We start from the raw sequence: 25,778 nt of genomic DNA, 5'->3' as shown, positions 1-25,778 counted from the left end.
CTTGGATTGTAATGACATTTCCTCACATTTCAGTTTTAGTTGTTTCACTTTATATACTAATGACAGATTAGTTACTTATTATACACCAATCAATCCTAATGGCTCAGAAATACTAGCTTAAACTCTGGCTCAATCACATCTATAGGGAGCCTAGTCATTTGGATGACAAGAAATGAAATAGATCTGCTTTGGCTTGGTGGAAAATATATAAACTATAGGCAAATAAAACTGAGTCTTTTAAGTAAAGTCTCAGAAGGCCCCTGACAAAGTAAAGGCCGACGTCAGAGAGTACCATATATGTCGGCCACTGGGCAGTGCCTAGAGTCCCCGACCTATGTAAAAGTCAGTGACACTCTTGGCAGAGGAGGTCACAAAGTCCACACTGAGGGGAAGGCGTTAGCTACATACTGTAATAATTTCCACACTTCAGGATTGCCTGGGGAACTTTAAAATGATAGACTGCTGACTATCCCCAGTGAAATACAATCTTTGGGGGTGACGTGAGTCTCATAAGAAGCCCCCTAGAGAACCACTAGTATGTATGATGCTGTCCCAGAAGTAACCAGGACTGTGAGATTTATAAAGAAGGCCTCTTGGGGGAAGGGGCTGAACCTATTCCTTCCATGTACAACGAGGAAGCAACCCACTGAAAACCTAAGGAATAGAAACTCTTCTGCAAACTTAGAGAATCTAATGTTATGGGGGAATGCTAAAAGTAAGAATGATAATGGAAATATTAAAAATATTTAGAATTATTTTTAAGGAATAGCTATAGAAAGAGGCTCTTACCAAAGAAACTATTTAATTTAAGATTAGAGGGGCCATGGGGAACCAGCAGGTGGCACAGTGGTTAAGGCACTGGACACTCCCCAATGGCTAACCATGGTTTAAGTCTTGGACCTGGTGGCTTGCTTTCTCACTTTCTCTTTCTCTCTCTGGTCAAGTTAAAATAAATGAATGAATAAATAAAATTAAATAATTCTAAATATATATACGTATATATAAAAATATATTAGAGGGGCCAGCTGGTGGCAGTGGTTAAGGCAGCTGGATAGCCACATGGCTGAGTTCCCGACATGATGACTTAAAAAACGTGTCAGTGCATGTGCACGTGTGCCCAAAATCCCCAAAGGAGGGAGAACTAGAGAAAGAAGTGAGGTGTGAATATCCCCCTTGGAGGGTGCTTTCTCTCCCTCCCTGCCACAGGTGACTATACATGCTCTCTGGCAAGTTAAAACAAAAAGATTACAGAATAAATTACATTGGTAATTAATATTAATTAGGTTACTAAAACTACATGATCTTTTTTTGTTTTTAAAGGTTTTTTATCATAAGGTGCATGCGCTTTCTCTCTGGCAAGAGAGAGACAGTGAGAGGGAAAATGAGAAATCACTTCTCAGGGAGGATGGCCATATTGCAATCTGCTCTCCTCCTTTGTCTTCCTGGGATTTTGGGCACATACACACATGCCCAGTGTGATTTTCAAGCCTCCAGGTTCAGGACTCAAACTGCAGTCAGCCATGTGGGGGTCCAGTACCTTAACTACCATGCCACCTGCTGAGCCCAGTATGAAAATACTTTTAAAGTACATCAAAAGCCCTTAACTTTGGGGAACCAGCAGTTAGCGTAATGGCTATATCGCTGGATTCCCATGTAGTCAATCGCGGATTGCGTCCCGGACCCGGTGGCTTAAAACTCATGCCGGGTGTGTGTGCGTGCGTGCCCAAGATCCCGAGAAGAGAATGGAGGAGAAGGGACTGCGGCATGACCATCCCCCCTGGGGGGGTGATTTCTCGCTTTCTTTCTCTATGTCTCTCTCTGGCGAGCGCACATGCCCTTTAGTTAAAAAAAAAAAAAAAAAAAAAAAAAACTCTCAAAACAAAGCCCTTAACTTTGAATCTATTTGTCCTTAATTCTCAAATAACTTCCCCTAACTTTCCCATAATAAAGTTCTAAGGGCAGGGAATATATTTGCTTTATATTCCCACAGTACTTACTAGACACCACAGCTATTTGGTAATTAACAATTCACAGAACATGTTTCTTGACTTGAAAGTTCAACTTGAGTAAGAAGATACAGGTGCAGAAAGTCATAAAGTAAACATGCTTGATACTGATCTTGATATGATCCAGAAGCCTAGAACATGCCTGTTCTGCTGGGAACTTCAAGAGCCAGACAAAAATATCACTTCCTCTCTGAGGTCACTCTTGATTATCCATATCAGAATTTTTTTTTTTATTCTTTGGTTACATCTCCATTGTAGCCAAGATCTTTAGAGTTGTCATATATCCTCCTAATATATTCTGAACTCCTTGAAGGCAAAACCTGCTTCTTGGTCTTCACTGTTTCCCTGTCACCTTATACAGTGTTCTATGTGTGCTAGGAACTTGGTCCTGTCTGCTGAATGAATGGATGGATGGATGAGTGAGTGACTGCCACATGACATCCTGCTCTTTAGAATGTGCATCCCAAATGTCAGGATCCGTTCATGAATTACTTTGCTTACCCATTTCTTCCTTTCCTAGTGCTGATTATTGCAAAAAACCATAATTTGGAGAAAATACTTATCAAGCCATAAGTTCTATACCAGCTATTCAACATTAATAAAGAGGGAGGTAAATGAAAACAGACAAGAGAAAGAAACTTTACCTTCTTGGAACAGTTGTCTGGCATAAGATGGCTCTCTGCCCTGAGGTTGGAAGAAAGCATAAATGCACTTCCTCACTAAATCTTCCCAGCCAGTTCTGCCAGCAGCTCTCAGGGAACTAGTATCAATAGAGATGATTTTACCTACACAGAGATTTAAAGTTTACATTTAGGAGACTATCATATTTCATGACTAACAGCTGCATTGAAGGAATATTCTCTCCCTCTTAAATTCCCAATAGACAAAAGCTGTGAACATCTTTGACATGTTCCATGGTGCATGTGTAAGAATTTCTCTAGGGTATACATGAAGGAATAGAATTGCTGGATTGTGGGTTATGCAAATGTCAACTTTACAATATCAACTTAAATTGATTTCCAGAAACTTGTACCACCCTACAATCCCATCAGAAATGCGTAAGAGTCATTTTCTAAAACCTTTCTGTCACTTGTCAGGCTTCTTCACTATTTCAAATTAATAGGTGAAAAATGGTATCTCGGTATCATCTAAATCTGTATTTCCCCAACCATTAATGAGACTATTTTTCAAGGTTACTCACCATTAATGTTTCCTCTTTAGTGTATGCCTGTTGTGTCTTCTCCTATCTTCCCTCTTCTCATACGGTTAACTCAAATCTATCCCACTGTTTGTGCTTTCTCCTTTAACTAATCCTGTCTTTACATATTTCATTTGGCTCCCCAGAAATAAAATACTCATTAGAACTCTGTTAGTGTCTAGAATATGATGTACCCAGTGCTACTCGATCGAGGGATTAACCCAAGTCCTGGCAGTAGAATTAAAATAAACTGAAACCCAGGTGAGAGAATTTACATATCTATATCTGCCAAGTACCTTTAAACATTTTATTCCATGATTATGGCAAATAATTTATAAGCAAGAATATATAGGTTTGTGAATAACTATTTTTTAAAAGTTCTCACCAGCACTCTCGCCCATAATGATGGGTAAGCATCTCAAGTGCACAATCTCAAAACCACCATTTAAAATGTGTTCTGTGGAATTCTAGGGAGCAGAGGCTGAATATCAGAAGGACATCACATTTTGGATATAATTAGTTTTAAGAACACAGTCACATTATTAATTCCTCTGGAACACTCTCGACTTTACAGTTAGTACCTGTAGTATCTTGCTTGGTCATAAAGGATTCTACACCCGTAATAGCTGGGGGCCGAGGTAATCGCCGTGCAATACAGATTAAACATGACTGGAAATCTGCCCAAAACAAAATGAGAAATTGAAGAAAAGAGGGGTAGAAGATGGTTTAAAACGATCACTTGTCATTAACGGTTTTTATTAAAAAAAGATACATGTAATAATAAAAATAATACATAAAAATATCTTATAAATAAATAGTATAATGTTAGCAACTTTTTGACCTAGTCGTATATTAAAGGTCAAGTAGAGGTGGTTAGCCTAGGTTGTTCCTTCCCGCTTGACGCTCTTGCGTAAGCGGGAGGAGACTGGTGCAGCTCACGTACTTGGACGACAACTGGAAAGGGTTTTGGTTTGATTCTAACAACACTATTTTTAAAAATACACATTTATAGGAAATTTCCTATACTCATCAATACTTAATGAATACAAAGATTATTCTTGCAAACCCTGTGCAGATAGAAGCATTATTCTGTTCATGACAAAAGACTTTATGTTTTTGGGGATACATAGTGTTTTTCCATTCCCAAATTTGTCTTTGAAGGTGTTGTATATAATAGCACACAACTAAAAATGAACAATTTTTTAAGAATTATTTTATTTAATTTATTCATTCATTTTATTTTTTAATTTGACCAGGGAGAGACACAGAGAGAGAGTGAAAGAGAGCAAGGGAAAATGAGAAAGCAAGCTGCCAGGTCCAGGACTCGAACCGTGGTCAGCCATGTGGGAGTGTCCAGTGTCTTAACCACCATGCCACCTGCTGGTCCCACTAAAAATGAACTTTAACCATATAAGACGTGCCATGTGTATTCTTTAAAAAGCATCCAGTTGATTGTGACCTCTATTTCCTAATGAGACCTGCAAAATACACAGCCCTGTCTGCATCTGACTGACGTCTTACCTACCGTCTTTCCAGGTCTTTACTCCAGTTCCCAGTGGTGGTGCTACTAGCTTGGCGGTGTTTCTAGCTTTACAAGGAAACTGACCCACTGTCACATACTTAACTACTTCCACGTTCATATGAGAGCTTCAGCTATATGTTCATCTGTTCCATTCTCCTAATATTGGGTCATCAGGAAAGTCATGATGCAATTTTGGACAGAAAAACATGTCATGACTTTCCCAACAATCTACTAAGAGCTTTTCGACAGCCCGCTGTATCTGGTTCATTTCTACTCAGCAGCAGTTAGTTGCAGCTCTTATTTCTAGTCAGTTGATTTGAACTGCTTGACATTTTAGTAAGAATGCCAGCTTACACCTAAGACTGTGAGGCATGTTAAAGGAAGTGATTCTAGATTTTAGCAAAAAAAATTTTTTAAGTATTAAGAAACATAGTAAATTGAATAGCTATCATGATATATAGTAACCAAAAATACAATCTGAAGGAGGCAGTTAATAGTCAATTACCTGTGTGTTTCTTAAAGTCACAGAAAAAAACACTTTAAAATGATCCTTTGCTTTACCTTCCCCATCCTCCTGAATCGATTTTGGCTGCGACACCGTGAAACACTGCATTACTTCATACCGCTGGCAAGCTTCCTGACTCTCGGTACCTGGCTCGTCTGGAGGGTGAATGAGCATCCTGCAGTTAAAGGTATGGCTATTTCGTCGTGTTGCCTCTTGAGGCCAAGGAACTCCATTTACTAGGGAAGAAAAATTGATTATGTTCCTGTGAATAAGGTGAAAAAGTACAAACTCTGAAGATACAAGAGACTTCCTTTAAGCCATCTACTTAATTAGATACCCCGATTCAAAGACAGGCAGGCTTCTTCAGGCCTAGCATTATCCTGAATAGAACACAGGAATTCCTCACTGACCCACCTGGTAAAGGATCTGTTAAACGCCTTACCACCAGTTCTGCAGTACTGGGAATCCCCTTTCTCAGTCTCCGTCTTGTCCCCGCAGTTGGTTAGTATTCACTACACGAAGCATTCTCAATCACACAAGCCTACATATTTCGTTTATAGATTTACACTTCATTGTGCACCCATAGTAATATTCAGAATAAATAAAAACAGCCACATCAGATTTGCATTGTCTTGTGGTGTGTCTTGTGCTTTCTTGCACTTATCTAATGTATGCTTTTTGCATAGCTAGAATTACATTTTCCAGTGTTGTGCAATATCTACTGAAAAAATATACACCTGATGGTGCTACCACACACAAGACATCTGCCTTCAAGCTCCTCATTTATCAACCGATCTGTTCAATGACTTAGTAGGAGAAACGGAAGTTGGTCTTTAAGTGAGCTAAGTGAGGAGTGCCGGTATTTATTGGGTTGTTGAAAAAGTCATGACACATTTTGCATGGAAACAGAAAAACACATCGTAACTTTTCTGACAATCTAATATTTTACTTATGAAATCTAAATATCTACCAATTGAAAACTGTCACATTTCCAAGAAAACATGCAAGCTCTCTCCCTTCAAATATCCTCTTTTAGAGGTCCCCCAACCATTGGGCCACAGACCGGTGCCAGTCTGCAGCCTGTTGGAGGCCAGGTGGTGGACCGATCCCTGTCTGGCAAGTTTCCCCTTCTGCTGCACAGTGGGGTTGGGGGTGGCGGGTGAGCCAGCAGGGCTTCATCTGTGCTTGCCGCAGCTCCCATCTCCCTATCACTGTACTGCCACCTGGGCTCCCCCTCCCGTGGGATTAGCAGTGGTAGCGGAGTCTCATGGGAATGGGAGTCTTATTGCTGTGTGACTGTTTCGTCGTATACTGCAATGTGGTAGCGGTGGAAATGGGGGACACAGAGGGATGATCTTCCAGGAGGTCAGTCTCTGGTGCCGGGAAGGGTGGGAACTGCTCCCCTAATTCATTAACAGTTAAAGACAAAAATGAAAATTTACTAGTTGTTTTTCTCAGAATTTTATAGCAGTTCATTAATGAGCTGTTTCATTTGTTTCCAGTTATACTTTGGCAATGTAACTTGTTTCAAAACCACAGCTACATTGTTGAGCAGAGATCTGAACCAGGCTGTCATGGACTCTTTTAAGGACAAGCTTTATGTGCATGCATACCTTCTTGGGGTAGAAGATCAAAAGTTCTCACAGTCTGTGACTCAAAAAATATTTTATTTAGAATTAGGTAGAGAGCAATCTCAGTTTCTTTCTTTCTCTCTTTTTAGAGATTTTTGCTATAGGACACATGGGATAATCAGAGAGACAGAAAGCAAGAAACCACCTCCTGGGGGATGATCATGACACAATTTTTCTCCTCCATTCTCCTCTCGGGATTTTGGGCATGCACAACACACACCCGGTATGAGTTTTAAGCCTCTGGGGGTCCAGGACTTGAACTGCAGTTAACTATGTGGGAGTCCAGCAACATAACCATTATGCCATCTGCTGATCCCTCCTAGTTTCTCGTAACCAGTTTTTTTGTGTTTAGTTTTATTTTGTTTAACATAGTTCATCTGCCACAATATCTTGGATATGGTGGATAATCAACATTATTATATAAAAAAGATTAAGGGCTGGCAGGTGGCGTGGTGGTTAAGGGTGCTGGACTCCCACATGGCCAACTGTGGTTCAAGTCCCAGACCTGGAGGCTTGCTTTCTCACTTTTCCTCTCTCTCTCCCTCACTCTGTTCCTCTCTGGTCAAATAAATAAATAAATAAACAGTTAAATAATTCTTTTAAAAATTGCTAAAAAATGTACCTAACTCAGTATAAGAAAACTGAATTATAGAAAAGATGTCTATTTCTTTAAAAAAAATTTTTTTTAAGGTTATTCTAGTTTTTTTTGTGAGAGTGTACATGTGAGAAAGAGAGATACCCTCAATAGTCTCATCACTCCGCACTTCCCCTCCCCTGACCCTCTTGGGGGCACATGTGCCTGGTGTGTTTCAGGTTGTATGGGGACTCAAATTCATGATCGGCCACGTGGCTTCTTGTACTGCAGATCGGTATGCTAACACCTGTGCGGGCCAAATGTCTACATATCTCAAGAATCGCTTTGTGGCAGGTCATGACTTCCCTGTCACAGTGGCATATTCAAACCATGGTGGTCATGAGTGGTCACAGGGTTGGGAAGGCTGCTCCCTCACCATTCTCAAATGCCTTTATACTCTCCACCAAACCTTTTTTCTATCTTAACACTCTTTATCTGTTAGAGGAAATCATGGAGACAAATCTTTATTGCAGTAAGGAGTCTTGGGTTCTTGCTATGGGCCAGCTGTAAGATTTGGGTTAATTAATCTTTGATTATTAGTTGCCTCATTTTTAAAACAAAAGAATCCAGTATACGATCTCCAAAGTCATTTACACTCTAAGTAAATCACACTCTAAAATAAAATGTATAAGATTATTTGATACTATAATTTGAACAACAAATAAGTGATTTTAATAGAAACAATCATTTTGCCCCCAGTTACCATAAACACATACTCTTCTTCTCAAAGAAGAAATATGGTTTCTAGCCTGTTGAGGTAACAGGGCAGGAAATAAAGAGCTATGGGTAACATTTTACTGCATGTCTGGTTTAGCAATATTGGATTTCTGGTCATTGCCCACCCCCCCTTCTGGAGCATATACAGGCTAAAGAGCAGAAGAAAAGGGAGTAAGGGAAGAAAAATTAATATAAAAAAATAACATATCCATTCATATTTTTAGAGTTCACTCATGTACTGAATAAACTAATTAAGCTGTCTGATTCTTAGGAAAAAACTGCCGACTAGTGGAGACAGACCCTACGACAGAAAATGGTTTTGTTTGCCCAGACCCAGTAGCACATGCCGGTACCTGGCTACCTGGCGGGCTGAAGCCACATGGGAAGCCTGGGACTCATTCCCAGCCTGCCTGAAAAGTCAAGCACAGTAGTGTGCGCTATAGCCCAGCTACTTAGGAGTCTGAGGATCCTGACATGCTGAGGGGACCATGACTTTAAAAATAAAAATGGTTTTGGGGCCAGCAGTTGGCATAGTGGTTAAGGGTGCTGGACTCCCACATGGCCGACCACGGTTCAAGTCCTGGATCTGGCGGCTTGCTTTCTCACTTTCTCTCTCTCTCTCTTGCTCTGTTCCTCTCCGGACGAATTAAATACATACATACATACATACATACATACATAAAGTTAAATAAAAAAGAATTCTTTAAAAAAAAGAGAGAAATCTTTCTAAAAAAAATAAAAAAATTTTAAAAAAAAGGTTTTCAGTTTTTCTTTGTAGCTTGATTTCAATAATGTTTACCTCACTGGACTTGGTTATGAGGGGCAGTTTCAACTTTCTGATTTGCAAAGAAAGCTACTTCCAAGTGTTGCTAGAGGAAATTCAGCTAAGTATCTAATTACATTCAGTTCAGGGGAAAGGAAAGAGGGTAGAGGAAAGGAGAAAGGGCTGAGGGTCTTTGGGAGTCACCGCAGACGAAAGGGGTCAAAGCAGAGAGGAGAGCAGAGAGGAAAGTTACTCCCTTGAAAAGGGGTCATTAAATCTAAATTTAGGTGTAAGAACTTTTTTGAGAGGTCTTCCACTTCTAACCTCACCCAAAAAAGTTGAGAACTGATCACCACAACTAGAACAACTGAAGTAATTTGGATGACAATTTACATTTCAACTATCACATCTTCTTAAAGTGACAATGATAATAAACAGCAAGATCACTTCCAAATATATACTCTTCTCCAATAATTATGCCAGTAAATGTTTTGGGTAACCTTTCTAGATCCCTGAATGTCATAAGAGCAATTACATTTCCCTTAACTTATTCAAATTAATTTACCATGACAGAGTTTATAACTTTTTCAAAACTAAATCTTTTCCATTCTTTTTTAATTAATTGCCAAACGACATGTACGAACAGCAGAGAGAGAGAGAGAAAGACAGAAAGCAAGCCTGAACAGGCAGTTTAACCAGCAATCTTTTTTCCTCCATTTCTCCTTCCTGACTGAATTTTAGGCATGCGTGCACATGTGCCTGGTGTGTTTTTCAAGCCACTTGGGCCAAGTTTTGAACTGAGGGATCTAGTTCCCAAAACAAAGTGCTAAACTGCTATGCCACAGCTTAGGCCCTAAAGATTCTCTCTTTATTTATCTATTTATTTATTTTTTTGGAGAGGATTTTGCTATAGGGTGTGTGTGCTCGCCAGAAAGACAGAGACAGAGACAGAAAGCAAGAAATCAGCCCCCAGGGAGGATGGCCATGCTGCAATTCCTTCTCCATTCTCCTCTCAGGATCTTGGGCACGCACGCACATGCACCCGGTATGAGTTTAAGCCACAGGGTCCGGGACTCGAATGGCAGTTGGCTACTTGGGAGTTCAGCAACATAGCCATTTTGCTAACTGCTGGTTCCAAGATTCTTTTTTTTTTTTTTTGTAGGAGAGAGTTTTGGTACAGGACACGTGCGCTCACCAGAGAGACAGAGAGAAACAGAGAAAGAGAAAGTGAGAAATCACCCTCCAGGGTGAATGGCCATGCCACAATCCCTTTTCCTCCATTCTCCTCTTGGGATTTTGGGCATGCACGAACACATGCCTGGCATGAATTTCAAGCCACCAGGTTCAGAACTTGAAATGTGTAGCCATGTGGGAGTCTAGTGCCTTAACTACTATGACAGACCCAACAAAAGTTCTTTTTCAAATAGCAGTAAAAAACCAAACAAACAAAAAAACAACTACTGGATGTGATCTATAAAAACATAGCCTCAGTAATTCTATGGAATAGAACTAAGAAGGATATTCTGAAATGACAAGACTGTCCTACCTTGACACCAATTTCTAAGCTAAAACATAATCCAAAACATCTAGTAGCTATGAATAATACATTATTACAGAGCTATCATTCATGAAATTAAAAATTCCCAAGCATTTAAATGTGGCCAATAATAGTAATGATGATAATGGCTAAAACTTCAGGAGAATTTAATACTAGCACCATTTATCCCTTACCTTTCATGAACAATGAGGCCTAGAGAGGTCAAGTGTTTTGTCACAGGTTCCACAACTAGTAATACGGCAGAGCCAGAGTGCATTACTCAGGTCTGCTTTATATTTAAAAAGCCTGTACTCTTAACCACGGTGATGTCTTTATCATTTGAGGTATAAATGCCATTATTTTATGGATAGGACTTTTTTGTCTTTTATTTCTGTTTTTAGACTTCAAGTTCTTTTTTCTTAGAACTTAGCAAACTCTATGTTAAGTCACATCTCATCCTTTGTAATGTCAGCTTTTTACAATATCATCGTTTTAAAGCCATCTGTCCAAGTACGAGTGTATCCATGCGCAGTTGTTCCTTTGGACATCTCTCGCCCACACCTGTTTCCCAGTGTTCAGACTGTATTCTTAAATTTTTTAAATAAATAAAATGTTAGGCTTCAAAAGTATGAATTTAAGATATTGAAATCTGGGGAATCAGCAGTTAGCATAATGGCTATGTCGCTGGACTCCCACGTAGTCGACCACGGTTCATGTCCCAGACTCGGTAGCTTAAAACTCACGCTGGGCGCGTGTGCGTGCGTGCCTAAGATCCTGAGAGGAGAATGGAGGAGAAGGGATTGCGGCGTGACCATCCCCCCTGGGGAGTGATTTCTCGCTTTCTGTCTCGCGCATTTCCTATAGGGAAAACCTCCAAAAAAAAAAAAAAAAAAAAAAAAGATATTGAAATCTGCTAACTCAGTAAATTGGAAAGCAATTTTAAAGTTTGACTTTTAACTTTTTTCTTTAAAATTTCTCTTTAGTAATAACAAAAACAAGAGGCCAATCTTTTGAACAGTACATATAAATGGTTTATATCAAGTAAATATATATAGTGGAGGACTTCAAAATATAAGAAAGATGAAATTAAATTATGAGTTTATTCTAAGGTAAAAATCTTAGAAATCCATGCATACTTTTTTTTTTTTGGAGAGGTTTTTGCTATAGGGCGCGTGCGCTCGCCAGAAAGACAGAGACGGAGAGACAGAAAGCAAGAAATCACCCCCCCAGGGGGGGATGGTCATGCTGCAATCCCTTCTCCTCCATTCTCCTGTTGGGATCTTGGGCACGCACACACACGCGCCCGGCGTGAGTTTTAAGCCACCGGGTCCGGGACACGAACCGCGGTCGACTACATGGGAGTCCAGCGACATAGTCATTAGGCTAACTGCTGGTCCCAAGACATTTTTGCTATAGGGTGCATGCACTCAGCAGACAGAAAGCAAGAAATCACCCCCCAGGGGGGATGACCATGCCGCAGTCCCTTCTCCTGCATTCTCCTCTCGGGATCTTGGGCACGCACATGTATGCACCCGGCGTGAGTTTGAAGCTGCTGGTCCGGGACTTGAACAGCAGGTGACTACGTGGGAGTTTATCAACGTAACCTTTACACCATCTTCTGGTCCTTGTGTGTATTTTTTTCATAATACAGTTTACATTAATTATTAAAGGCCCCTTGTATAAATAATAATCTTAACCTTTTTTTGAGAGTTTTTTTTTTTTTGCTATAGGGCACGTATGCTTGCCAGAAAGACAGAGAGAGACAGAAAGCAAGAAATCACCCCCCAGAGAGCCAGAGAGGATGGCCACACAGCAATCCCTTCTCCTCCATTCTCCTCTCAGGATCTTGGGCATGTATACACATGTGCCCAGCATGAGGTTAAGCCACCAGGTTCAGGACTCGTACTGTGGTCGACTACATGGAAGTTCAGTGACTTAGTCATTATGCCAACTGCTTGTCTCAATAATTTTAACTTTTTCTTCAAATTTTTTTTCCTTGATAATTTTTGAATCTTGATTTTTTTCTAGAGGTTGATATTTAAAAAAGTACAATAAGTCTACTTTGTTTCTTTGATTTTTCTAATTATTTGACTGTTCTAATAATGGAGTTTTAAATATATAGGAACTGTAATGCATTGTCTCCTCAATGCATCTTGGAAATACCTTAAAAGAAGCTACATAAAGACTTTCCCAAATTAGTGCAGTTGGGCTTTTTTCTTTTAATGGGATTACCTTACTGGTTTCTAATGAATGATCACCCAGCACTGGGAAACTGGGTGATCTACTCCATGAGTTTGCTCTATCTTTGTTGGCTACTCTACTGTAGCTTACAGTACGGGCAGTGTATTTTCCCCGTCTTTCTGTTTCATGACATGGGGGCATGAGGGAAAGAAGCCTCAGCAGCAGAAGCCTCACATGGAAGGAAGCTGCTCAGCGAAGGTAACGATGACCTCTTGAGGATCTCTGTCTCCTGTGTCCTTAGGAGCAGCATCACCAAGCTGTCCGCTGTTAGATGACACTGCTTCCACATTTACTTCCTGTCAGTACCCTGAGAACCAGGCAGGGATGGGAAATATGGCTCTTTCACAAACAATAAGTCCCTTCTTCAAGAGGCAGGAGACAAGCTTAGCCTTGTTTCTGTGACCTCAGGCTCCTCCCAACCAGGCAAGTTGCTTAAACCCAACAGATATCTTGTTACTCCCAATGAGATTATAATTAAATTAGTTTTAATGCTAAAGTAAAACGCAACAGCTGAGTTAAACCCATATGTCAATATTCCTTAAAATTTGTAGAACGATAGAACAAAACAAATCTACAAAACAAATCTAGAGTCCAAGGACATGGAAGGAAATCTGAGCATTGCTTTCAGTGACATCAGGGGAACTTCAACAAGATGTGACTTCCCTGACCACATGCCTCAGTTTCCAAAATAGAAGGTACATTGCTCCTAACTCTACAACTCAGATACTTTGTCACACAGTATCTGTGTGAAAAACTGATGCGTGATGAATTTATCTGTGTGATGAATTGGTCTTACTTCAGAGCCCATTGAACAAAGAAATGATTGAAAAAAATAGAAACAAAAAAAATCTGAAGTGAAACAGAACAGAATCAAATAGAATATGGAAAGTTTGCTATTTGCCAACAAAATGTACACTGAATGTTGAAAAACATGTTTACTCAGAGACAAAAGAAGCCAATCACTAGGAGTAACAAACTTGAGCATTGAAAAAGTTTAGTAAGGAGCCTGAACAGTCAAGAAGTGAACAAAGAGCCACTGTTAGGATATCCGCACCTTCATGAGAATTAGTACAAGGTCCCCCAACCCCTAAGGACCTTGGAATGGAACAGGCTAGAAATCAGACCCTGTCTGTCCTCTCGGCTAGGTTTCCTGGCAGTGAACAACCTGTCCAATCACACTTGGAGTTCTTGAGTTGAAAGCACTCACATCCAAATATGTTCATTTTAGCAGTCATGTCATATGATGGTACCTTCTTTCATCTCTTCCCCCAACCTTTCTTCTTGCTTTCCTTTTATCTTTGAACAGGGTAGTGGGAAGGATATATATCTGTCACTTTCTTGGACATAATACAAATTGAAAACAAAGAGAATTTCAAGTGGAAGATGCTGTGGCAGGGCAACTAACTGCTTGGTCTCCCACCACTGCCACATGGCCATGGTGGTATAAAGAATGGAGACGAAAGGAATGCTCTCTAGCAGCTCTTTGATGATATTCTCCTTTATATTGACATTTGAGGCTGAAACTATATTTAAGAGATATTTAAAGTATATATTATTACATAATAACATAGTATGCATTATTGTACAAATAATGATCATCACATATTACGTGTGTTATGTAAGGAGATGTTACAGCGATTTAGTATTCTTTCAAAAAAAATTTCTTCTTACCTAGTGATTTTGGTAGCAGATTCTTCACAAATTCTGCATGATCCCCCACATGCAGTATGCTATAGACGCTGGTATTCATTAATTCCTCCTGATTGTAACCCAAGTAGCTGGTCACATTCTCTGACACAAAAACAATTCTCCCTTCACAGTTCACAACAAAGAAAAATCCATCCAATGCCTAAAAAGACAAAAAAGAAAAAAAGAAAAGAATGAAGAGGTTGGGAGGTTAAAAGATAAAAGAAAAGGAAATATACATTTATCTATTAAAAAACAGATCAAAGGAGGGCCAGCAGGTGGTGTGGTGGTTAAGGCGCTGGACATTCCCACATGACCAACCATGGTTCGAGTCCTGGACCTGGTGGCTTGCTTTCTCACTTTCTCTCTCTCTCTCTCTCTCTGTCTGTCTTGCTCTGGTCAAATTAAAAAAAAAAAAAACAAAAAAAACCAAATGAATGAATGAATAAATAAAATTAAATAAATAATTTAAAAAAGAAAAAAAGCAGATCAAAGGGGCCAGCAGATGGCATAGTGGTTATGTCGTGGACTCTGACATGGCTGACCACAGTTCAAGTCTTGGACCCAAAGGCTTCAAACTCATGCCAGATACATGTATGTGCATGTCGAAAATCCTGAGAGGAGAGTGGAGAAAGGATCATGGCATGGCCATCCCCCTGTGGGGGATGACTTCTCACTTTCTGTCTGTCTGTCCAGCAACTGCACATATCCTATAGAAAAAAAATCTCTCTAAAAACACACAAAAAACCGAACAAACAAAAATAGAACAGAATTGTAGGTTAAGCTGAAAAAGAGGAGGGGGGATTGCCAACTAGAAGATTTAATATTGCATGTTCTCTGTGGAAGGGATGTTTTTAAATGGACTGCACGTCCATATTTCAAGTAGGCATGAATGAAATGTCAACCTTCTAGCTTAGCAATAAATTTTATGGTAGCAGATGTGAAGCTATCAGTTATTCCATTCATTCAGCTATTAAAAAAAAAATCTCTAAATGGTGTAGGTTAAGACCTGGTTTCTAGGGGACCAGCAGTTAGCGTAATGGCTATGTCGCTGGACTCCCATGTAGTCGACTGCAGTTCGGATCCCGGACCCGGCGGCTTAAAACTCAAAACAGGCGCGTGTGCGCATGTGCCCAAGATCCCGAGAGGAGAATGGAGGAGAAGGGATTGCGGGGTGGCCATCCCCTCTGGGGGATGATTTCTCGCTTTCTCTCTCTCTCTCTCTGTCTGGCGAGTGCATGCACCCTGTAGCAAAAAACCTCTTAAAAAAAATAAAAAAGACCTGGTTTCTAAGCCTCAAGGAACTTATAGAAAGAGAGAGATAAACGTAATAAAATAACAGAGATAAATGTAGTTATCAGAGACACACAAAATATTCTGAGGACAGAAGGATGCCTAATATGGGGTAGGGGTGAGGGACAAAGAAAAGCTTCCTGCAGACTCCTTCCTGCCTTCTAAAAGGCATAGTGGAGGAAAGGAAGAGGACAGAAGGAAGAACATTCTAGACAGAAAGAAGAGCAAGACACAAAGGGAAATGAGGAGCCAGCTCCATGGTGCAGCGGTAAAATGAGGCTCAAGAGAAGCTGGATCCTACATCGCGATTGCAGTTTGAATCCTCAGCTTGGTCACCTGAAACACCCGTGGTGCACACGCACACACACGCACACACACACACACACATGCATGCGCCTAAGCTTCTATAGCTGAGGGGAAGGGGAGCATAGTATGATCGCACTGTGTGGAGAGTGCTCTTCTCCCTCCTTCCCTCTTCCTCTCTGTCACATGTACACTCTCTATCACGAATAAAGGGAAAAAAATGATTTAAAAAAAAGAAAGAAAAAAGAGACGAAGAGGCCCTCTGTAGTGACTGGAGCACATGGTATACAGCAGGCTTGTGGCAAGAGATGACTTGGCAGAAGCCAATAGCAGCAAATCACACGGGCTCCTATGCACTGAGATGGAGCCTGGGGTCTCCAAAAGGAAGTATGTGTGTCCCAAGGGGAGCATAATTTCCACAAGGGTGCAGGAAAAAAGTTACAACCTCTACTTATGTTGTAATCTACATAAAAAAGAAATTAAGCTTCATAAACATAGCAAAACCTGGTGCGTCACTTATTTTAATCTTTCTGTTTATTTGCAACACAGAGCAGCTTTCTTACTACAGAATGTATGCAAGCACTAAATATAAGACCTTTAAAAAAACAGAACAGGGACCAGCAGTTAGCGTAATGGCTATGTCACTGGACTCCCATGTAGTCAACCACGGTTCAAGTCCTGGACCCAGTGGCTTAAACTCACACCGAGCGTGTGTGCATGCGTGCCCAACATCCCAAGAGGAGAATGGAGGAGAAGAGATTGTGGCATGGCCATCCCCCCGGGGCGTGATTTCTCACTTTCTATCTCTCTGTCTCTCTCTGTCTTTCTGGCAAGAGCACGCGCCCTACAGTGAAAACCTCCCCCCCCCCAAAAAAAAAGAAAACAAAACAAAAACACCCAGAACATTAGGGCTAGGGGGTAGCATGGTGGTTAAGGTGCTGGACTCCTACATGGCTAACCATAGCTTGAGTCCTGGACCTGGCAGCTTGAAAATCACACCAGGTATGTGTGTGTGTGTGCCCAAAATCCCAAGAGGAGAATGGAAGAGAAGAGATTGTGGTGTGGCCACTCCTCCTGAGGGATGATCTCTCTTTTCCTCCCTCTGTCTCTCTCCAGCAAGCACATGTGCCCTATGGCAAAATCCTAAAACCATAACAGAAACAAAACAGCATATATTACATTGGAACAAGACGTAAAATGACCATAAAAATCTTTTGTATATCACAAAGGGGTCTCTCAATTATCCATAGCAAGTACTTAAAAGAACTAACAGGGCCAGTGGATGGTGGTTACGTTGTTGGACTCCCACATGGCCAACTATAGTTTGAGTCCAGAACCCAGTGTGGCTTGAAACCCACACTGCGTACATGTGTATCTAAGATCTCAGGAGGAGAATGGAGGGAAGGGATTGTGGTGTGTCCATCCCCTCTGGGGATGATTTTTCTGTCTCTGTCCTCCCCACTTTCCAAAATGCACGTACCCTAAGGCAAAAGCCCCTTAAAAAAACACAAAAAAACAAAAAGAGCTATCTAACAATGTTGGTGGGATACTATCTTTGATTTTTAAAAAAGGCCAGCATTGAGATCAGCAGTTGGCATAATGGCTATGTCACTGGACTCCCATATAGTCAACTACAGTTTGAGTCCCGGACCTGATGGCTTAAACTCACGCCAGGTGTGTGTGTGTGATCAAGATCCCAAGAGGATAATGGAGGAGAAGGGAATATGGCGTGGCCATCCCCTGGGGGTGATTTCTCTCTCTCTGTCTCTCTGTCTTTCTGGTGAGCTTATGCGCCCTACTGCAAAAACCTCTCTTAAATAAATAAATAAATAAAGGCCAGTGTCCCAAATTTGCTGGCCTTTTCTATGATGACAAATAGATATTTTTCAAAAATGAACACAATTATTTTCCTTTTGTGTTAAGATGAATTTTTAACATCAAATAAAGAGTAAACTGCTTTTCAAAAAGACACTTATGCCAGCGAGACAGCATGTGAAAATGAATGTTTGAAAATGTTGCCATGGTTATGATTTTGTTGTTAAAAATGATGGTCATCATTTGTAAAATTTATCTTATCTTTTCAGTTTAAAAACAGAATGTTTTTCCTATTAAAAAATATTCCAGAGTTTCAATATATTTTGAACCTACTTTTTTTTTCTGAGTGATTCTGTATGGAATAATCACTCTTTGAGAACAAGGAAGATAGAATGTCAATAAAAATCTCTACATAATTGGTGGACACGATTTAAAAATGAATACAATTCAGTAGCTGCATCCAATGATATACTTATCCATTTGCTTGTACTTAATTTTTGTGAGGTGTCTTTTAGCTAAGATTATTACTTAACTGACAAAAATGTACATATTCATAGTGTACATGCTGTTTTTGAAATATGTGTATGCTGTGGGTTGGCTATCTAGTTAACTAATATATGAATGACCTCACACATACTTTTTTTTTTTTCACTATAGGGCGCGTGCGCTCGCCAGACAGACAGAGAGAAACATACAGACAGAAAGCAAGAAATCACCCCCCAGGGGGGATGGTCACGCCACAATCCCTTCTCCTCCATTCTCCTCTCGGGATCTTGGGCACGCACACACATGCGCTTGGTGTGAGTTTTAAGCCACTGGGTCCGGGACGCGAACCACAGTCATCTACATGGGAGTCCAGCGACATAGCCATTACCCCAACTGCTGGTTCCCGCATATACTTTTATACTAAAGACACTTAGTCTACTATGTTAGAAATTTGTAAGTATACAATGATTATTAACTATGGTCATCAAGATGTACACTAGAGGTCTTGAACTTACTCCTCCTCTCTGAGATTTTCATCCTTTGACCAACACCTTCCTAATCCCACTCCCAACTTCCAGCACCTGCTAACCACACTCTACTTGCTCCAAACTCAACATTCTTTTTTTTTTTTTAAGAATTCTTTATTTAATTTATTATTATTATTATTATTATTTTAATTGACCACAGAGAGACAGACAGAGAGAGAAAGTAAGAAAGCAAGTTGCCAGGTCTGGGATTTAAACCATGGTCAGCCATGTGGTAGTCCAGTGCCTTAACCACCACACCACCTGCAGACCCTAGAGCTCAACATTCTTAGATTCCACATATAAGTGAGACCAGTTGATATTTGTCTATGTGTGCCTGGCTTATTTAACTTAGCATAACGTCCCCCAGTTTCATCCATGTTATTCTGAATGACAGAATTTTCTTTTTAAAAAAGGCTAAACACATACACCTATTTTCTTTACCCATTCATTTTTGGACAATTAGGTTGAAACGTAAATCGAAACCACAATGAGTTATCACCTCAGATTTGTTTCAATGGCTATAATCAAAAAGAGAAAAGGTAGGAATAGGTCAGAGCGTGGAGAAATGTGAACCCTGGTGCACTGCTGGGTGGGATGAGTATTAGCATAGTCATTATTGAAAACAGTAGGGACATTCCTCAAAAATGAAAAATACAACTATTGCACAGTCCAACAAGCCCACTTCTGGGTATATAGCTAAAGAAAATGAATCAATATATTAGAGATACCTGCACTCTTCTATCACAGCATTATTCATAACCAAGATATAGAATCAGCCTAATGGATGAATGGACAGATTATTATTTAAAGTCAACATTAGAATACATTGAATTTAGAACTACATCGCAAAAAATCACTACATCACAAGACATATAGCCAAGATTTTAAAAGAAGCGCAATCCAGTTCTCATTAAAAACACTGCTAATATTTTTTTTAGTAAGAATAAAAGGAAATAGTTATACTTCCCTTGGCTACAGGGAAAATATTTTATTCCACCTTATTGCAAATGACTATTTCTCACTTAGTCTATAATGCAAAGGTAGGAGGTATGTGATTCATAATCTAAAAAACTCAATACTGCGTAAGCCCTTTGCTAAAGTAGTCTGGGTTTAATTGAGCACCTGCATATCTCATCTGGTTTTTCTGAAAAGTCAAATTAGCTGTGAATCTCATAGTAGGCAGTCAATGCACATTGATTTGCCTTGCAGTTTCCATAAAAATAGAGAAGTTGGGACCAGCAAGTGGCATAATGGTTACATTGCTAGACTCCCACACAGTCGACTGCAGTTTAAGTCCCGGACACGGTGGCTTAAAATTCACACCAGACACGTGTACATGCATGCCTAAAATCCCGAGAGGAGAATGGAGGAGAAAGAACTGTGACCTGGCCATCCCACAGGGGCGTGATTTCTCACTTTCTGTTTTTCTGTCTGTCTCTGTCTCTCCGGTGAGCGGACACACCCTATAGCAAAAATCTATTTTAAAAAAATAAATAAAATAAATAAACACATAAACAAAAATAAAAATAGAGAAGTTAAAATACTACATTTTTTAAAAAGTATATCTAGGGCTAGCAGATGGCGAGGTGGTTGAGGTGCTGGATCCTATATGGCCAACTGAGTGATTCCCAGACCTGGTGGCTTGAAAATCACACCAGGTGCATGTGTGTTCATGCACAAAATCCCAAGAGCAGAATGAAGAGGGGACTGTGGTATGGCTATACCCCCAGGGAGTGATTTCTCACTTTCCCTCTCTCTGTCTCTTTAGCTAGTGTGCATGTCCTTATGGCAAAAACCTGAAGAAAAAAAAAGTGTATCTAAAAATTCTTTTAAAAGTATTCTTAGCTATTAATTGAAAGTGTAAATACAATTTAACTTCCTTAATATTTTTTTTGTTATAAATGAAGTATTTACAAAAATTTTAAATATGAAAATGAGGTCAATAGTAGAAGATCTGCCAAAACCCCACCCTAAGGGATTGGTAATGTTTCAGGGAATAGTTTTTGAGACTATTCCTGCAAAACACGCAAACACCTCTACTACCTAAAAGTGCTTGTGATTAATATAATCTGCTGTTACATGTTCTTGCTCTATGGGTTTTCCTCCTGTGCTGTGCATGTAATTCACTTCCCAGTGTGCCCCGGGAAGGAGTCTTCCTGTGCCTCCGCATCCTGACAGCTGGTCCTGGGTCATGCTACACGCTGCAGTGGTAACAAACGCCTGTCCAGTGAGTGCAATGCCAACAATACGGGAGCCTTGCCCTCTCCTCAAATGCATCTTCTGAAGAAAACCACCTTGTGTCTCTCAGCAGGTTCACACTGGCTAAGGCTCCTCACAGGCCCCTGGCTTTAAGTGAGACTACTACCTAGGTGCTAGTCAGTGTACAAAGTTCTAGAAATAAAACATTTCATTCTCAACAATTTTATAGTCTTGGAATAGAAAAAGACATCTAGTTACAATACAATCCAAGAGAGGAATTTGCAAAGTTACAGACAGAGTGAGGCACTCTTTTTTTTTTTCTTCTTTTTTTAGAGGTTTTTGCTATAGGGTGTGTGCACTCGTCAGACAGATAGAGACAGAAAGCGAGAAATCACCACCCGGGAGGGGATGGCCACACCGCAACACCTTCTCCTCCTGTCTCCTCTCGAGATCTTGGGCACTCATGCACACGCGCACGGCTTGAGTTTTAAGCCACCGGGTCTGGGATGCGAACCGCGGTCGACTACGTGGGAGTCCAGCAACATAGCCATTACGGTAACTGCTGGTCCCAGAGTGAGGCACTCTTAATGAGAGAAAGGATGTTTATTATCAGCGAGGTTTCCTGGAGGAGGTCACAGGACATCTGAGACCACTTGAAGTACACAGAGAAGTAACTCAGGTGGACAAAGAGTGGAAAAGAACCCAAGACAGAAGAAGCAGCACTGAGATTCTAAAAGAAGAAGAAAAAGCAGCAGCAGCAGCTTTTTTGTACATACCTGTCATATTTGTGTGACATTTAACAATATAAAATTTTTCTGAAAAAACTTCCAAGAAAAGCTAAATGAATGAATGAATGAAGAATTTATCCTGAAGGCAATGGGAGTACCTTGAGGGTAACATTTCTAAGCAAGAGAATAACAAGATCTGTTTTTGCAAAGACACTCTGGCAGCAAGTGTGGGAGGTGGGAGGAAGGAGGAGACTAGTTGCAATGCCAGTTCAAACAAGAGGCTGGGCAGTAGCCTGATGACAAAATAACTTGACAGAGGCAGAACAGATAGCATCTAGTGACTGCTAGCAGCTGTGGGGGCTGAGCATTGGGAATGACTTTTTCATTAACTTTAGGTTCTGGTAGGTGGATTCCCGTTCCCTGAGAAAGAGAATATAGTGGGGGAAAACCTACTGGTTAGTTAGTTAGTTAGTCAGTCAGTCAGTTATTTATTTATTTATTTATTTATTTATTTGCAATGGGAAGTAAAGGAGGGGATTATTATAAGTCAAGTTTTAAAGTGTTATACTTGGAATGACCAAGGAATTGTCACATGAAGATGTTCAAAAGGTAGCAGAATATAATAACAAGAGGCTGGGAAAAGAGATACGAGCTAAAGATAGACCTTTGTGATTCACAAGTACATATAATAATCATTTGGTTTTCTTGTTTGTTTTTAAGTACAATTATCTAATCTTCTTCCAAAAAAGACTCTGATTTGTATATGGCGAATTACTTCTTCACCATTAAATGAAGTCTTGTGAGATTCCTTACTGGGCCACTGAGAGACTTCCTTCCTAAATGTGAACCTTGCAAAGTACAAAAAGACCACGCGTAGCTGTAGTGCACTCATTTTTGTATCAGGGCACTAACAGATGGTTCTTTCTAAGAGACCAATTCTATAGTTTTTGCTTTCTAGCCTCCTTAAGGTACCTGATTTCATTCTGTTTCCATGCATGGTTCTGGGATACCCATATAAAATTCCCATAAATTCACATTTGCTTAATTTAGTCAGAACTGGTGTCTGTTGCTTGAAATCAGAGAGCTCTAATTGCTACTATACATACATACATATGTGCACACACATATGTGAATTCATTATATAGACACAGACATGGACATGGATGAAATTTCCCAGAAAATGTGCAAAGAATAAAAAAAAAGAGAGAGCCAAGGCCAGAATTCTGAGTAGCATTTCAGAGGCAATAAAAGAAAGAGAAATCTGAGAAAGGCCAGCCAGTAGTCAGAGAAAAAGGGAAAAGAATACTGTCAAAAGGCCACGGACATTTAAAGAAGAGGGAGTGGAAGGTCAGAAGTCACCCATAAATATAGGATATGGTACAAAGCAGGGTAAGGAAGTTTGAATACACATGCAAGATGTCGGGAGGTCTCCTTAACTAAATGGAATTTTTCATGGGAAATGACAGGAAATAAAGATTAGAGTCAGATAATACAAAGCTTTGAAGAGAAAGTAGAGGAACTTAGATGGCAAAAAAGATGGTAGACATGAGTGTATGCAAGTAATGCCTATGCTTAATGAGTACTCATGTGCCAAGCACTCTGCTAATACAGTGTCTGTCTTTAGTTCCCCTAATAATACCATGATGCAGATATCCAGTGTTTGACATACAGGAGGTATTAAACAAGTACTTGTTGAATAAATAAATTCTAATATTCTAATATTAGATGTTGTGGAAATTTCCTCTAATACCTTTGTTCTTAACTCATGTTACCTTAATTTTATGTTTTAGATAAAGGAATAGAATGAGTAATGAACGGTGAAAATTTCTCGTATTATGGTGGGTATTAGGTCACTTTTCAAAAGTAGCCATCTTCCATCTGGGCAAGTCCTGCTAGATCAGTGCTATCAAACCAAACCTTCTGCAAGGATGGAAATATCCAATCTAGTAGCCACTGACCACATGTAGATACCGAAAACTTTAAATGTGGTTGGCGAAATACAGGCACTGAATTTTTAATTTATCTAATTTAAATTTAAATAGCCAGGCCTATCATATTGAACAATCCAGATCAGACAATACTGATCAGATCAAAGATCAATATAGATCAATGGTAAAATCTCTTGATAAATTTCTACCACTTCGTATCTTAGCTGCCCTGGATTAGACCCCATAAAGTATAAGACAATGAACACCTAGTTGGGGGATAAGTTAGAAAAGATAGAAAAGTTACTAGGTTATAAAATATAAGCTATTAGAAGGTAAGATTTATCTATTAACACCCTGCAGAGTGGAGTAGATAAGCAAGCAGTAAGTGCCATGATGGACCAGGTCTCCAAGAGAACCCAACTATAATTGAGTAAGAGGATGGTGGTTGGTGAGCAGGGGAGAGAGTTGAGGGTCGAAGGGAGAAATTAGCATAAAGCACTTTTTAAAAACAATTTTCCTTCAATGACTTATATGAAAAAATTTCAAAACCCAGCAAAGTTGAAAGAATTGTGTAGTATAAATCTGTGTATATGCTACCTAGATGCTACCAATTGTATTTTTAAAAAGGAATTATTTATTTAATTTTATTATTATTATTATTATTATTTTAAAGTTGCTATAGGGCATGTGAGCTCACCAGAGAGACAGAGAGACAAAGAGAAAGTAAGGAAGTAAACTGCCAGGTCCAGGATTCAAACTGTGGTCGACTGTGTGGGAGTCATGTCTTAATTACCATGCCACCTGCTGGCCCCAACCAATCATTTTTACTATACTTGTTACCACTCTGTTTTCAAGATGCCGCCATGGGTTTTGCAATCTATTTAATAGGTCGTGAAAAGAATCGAAAGAAAATTTCTGCATCCATTTCACATAGAGCTCCCACCACCTGTTACATGTGTGTACTTACTCAGAGTACCCTTCAACTCGGTTTCAATGCCAATGTTTTTATATTTTATAAGTCTACAAAATTATGTCCTTCTTCATGTAATAAAAATCATTAAAAATAATTGTCTAAAGTAACAGAGTACTTGTGTAACATGAAGGAGAAATAAGTCATTTAAATTTTGAGGGGAAAGTTGCTAGTGGGAGAGTCAAAAGTATTTAGCCCTGCATTAAAAGTTCAGGAACAGAGAACAAGAAGAGGCAAAGGTAAGAAGTGCATATTTGGATGTCATCTCTACAGATAAAAAGTGAAACAATTAAAACACATGGTATTTCTGGGGTTGGAAAAACAAGAACTGAATTTTAAGAATGTTCTTACATTAATGGAAGTAACATGGAATTATGGTTAATATGAAAGACAGGGGAGAAGGTAGGATCACAGGATAAAATGTATACGGAACTTAGAAAATAAACAGATCTCTGCAAGTTTGAGATGTTAGGAAGACTTCACAAAAAAGGAGGGCCTTGAGAAAGGACATGGAAAGAAGACATATATGCAAAATATAAAAATATATAGTATTTGTGTAATTTATTTCTATATAAAAATAATATTTTTTAAACTTTATTCAACTTTATTAATTAATTTATTTATTTTAATTTTTCCAGAGAGGGACAGAGTGAGAAAGAGAGAAAGGGAAAGTGAGAAAGCAAGCCACCAGGTCCAGGACTTGAACCACGGTTGACCATATGGGAGTCCAGCGCCCTTAACCACCACGCCACCTGCCGGCCACAGAAAATATGTATTTTGTTATTAAGAAGTTGTTAGGGGGACCAGCAGATGGCATAATGGTTTTATCACTAGACTCCAATGCAATTGACCGTGGTTCTGTGGTTTGAGTCCCAGACCTAGCAGCTTAGAACATGCTGGGAGCATGAGCATGCATGCCTAAAATCCCAAGAGGAGAGTGGAGGAGAAGGGATTGTGGCATGGCCATCCCTGGGAGATGATTTCTTGCTTCCTGTTGCTCTGTCTTGCTGGCGGGCCATGTGCCCTATAGCAAAAATATCTCTCTCTCTCTCAAAAAAAGAAGTTGTTAGGAAGACTACCAGAAATGAG

The 25,778-nt window shown here is 39.8% G+C and overlaps 1 protein-coding gene across 5 annotated transcripts in view; it reads right to left on the bottom strand.

The window, feature by feature from the left end:
* NCOA1 (nuclear receptor coactivator 1) overlaps positions 1-25,778 on the bottom strand; it is a 206,888-nt gene that overhangs the window by 84,265 nt on the left and 96,845 nt on the right. For all 5 annotated transcript variants that reach the window (XM_006147233.3, XM_027771343.1, XM_006147235.3 and 2 more), the window contains exons 5-8: positions 14,426-14,603; positions 5,288-5,467; positions 3,786-3,881; positions 2,651-2,791 (exon numbers count right to left, since the gene is read on the bottom strand). In XM_006147233.3, the coding sequence (XP_006147295.1) occupies positions 2,651-2,791; positions 3,786-3,881; positions 5,288-5,467; positions 14,426-14,603 (595 nt within the window). The remainder of the gene's footprint in view (positions 1-2,650; positions 2,792-3,785; positions 3,882-5,287; positions 5,468-14,425; positions 14,604-25,778) is intronic.

The sequence above is a fragment of the Tupaia chinensis genome, unplaced genomic scaffold, assembly GCF_000334495.1.
Source record: "Tupaia chinensis unplaced genomic scaffold, TupChi_1.0 Scaffold000207_1, whole genome shotgun sequence".
Taxonomy (NCBI): domain Eukaryota; kingdom Metazoa; phylum Chordata; class Mammalia; order Scandentia; family Tupaiidae; genus Tupaia; species Tupaia belangeri.
Note: the sequence above shows the minus strand (reverse complement) of the source record. Positions and strands in the feature narration are given on the sequence as shown.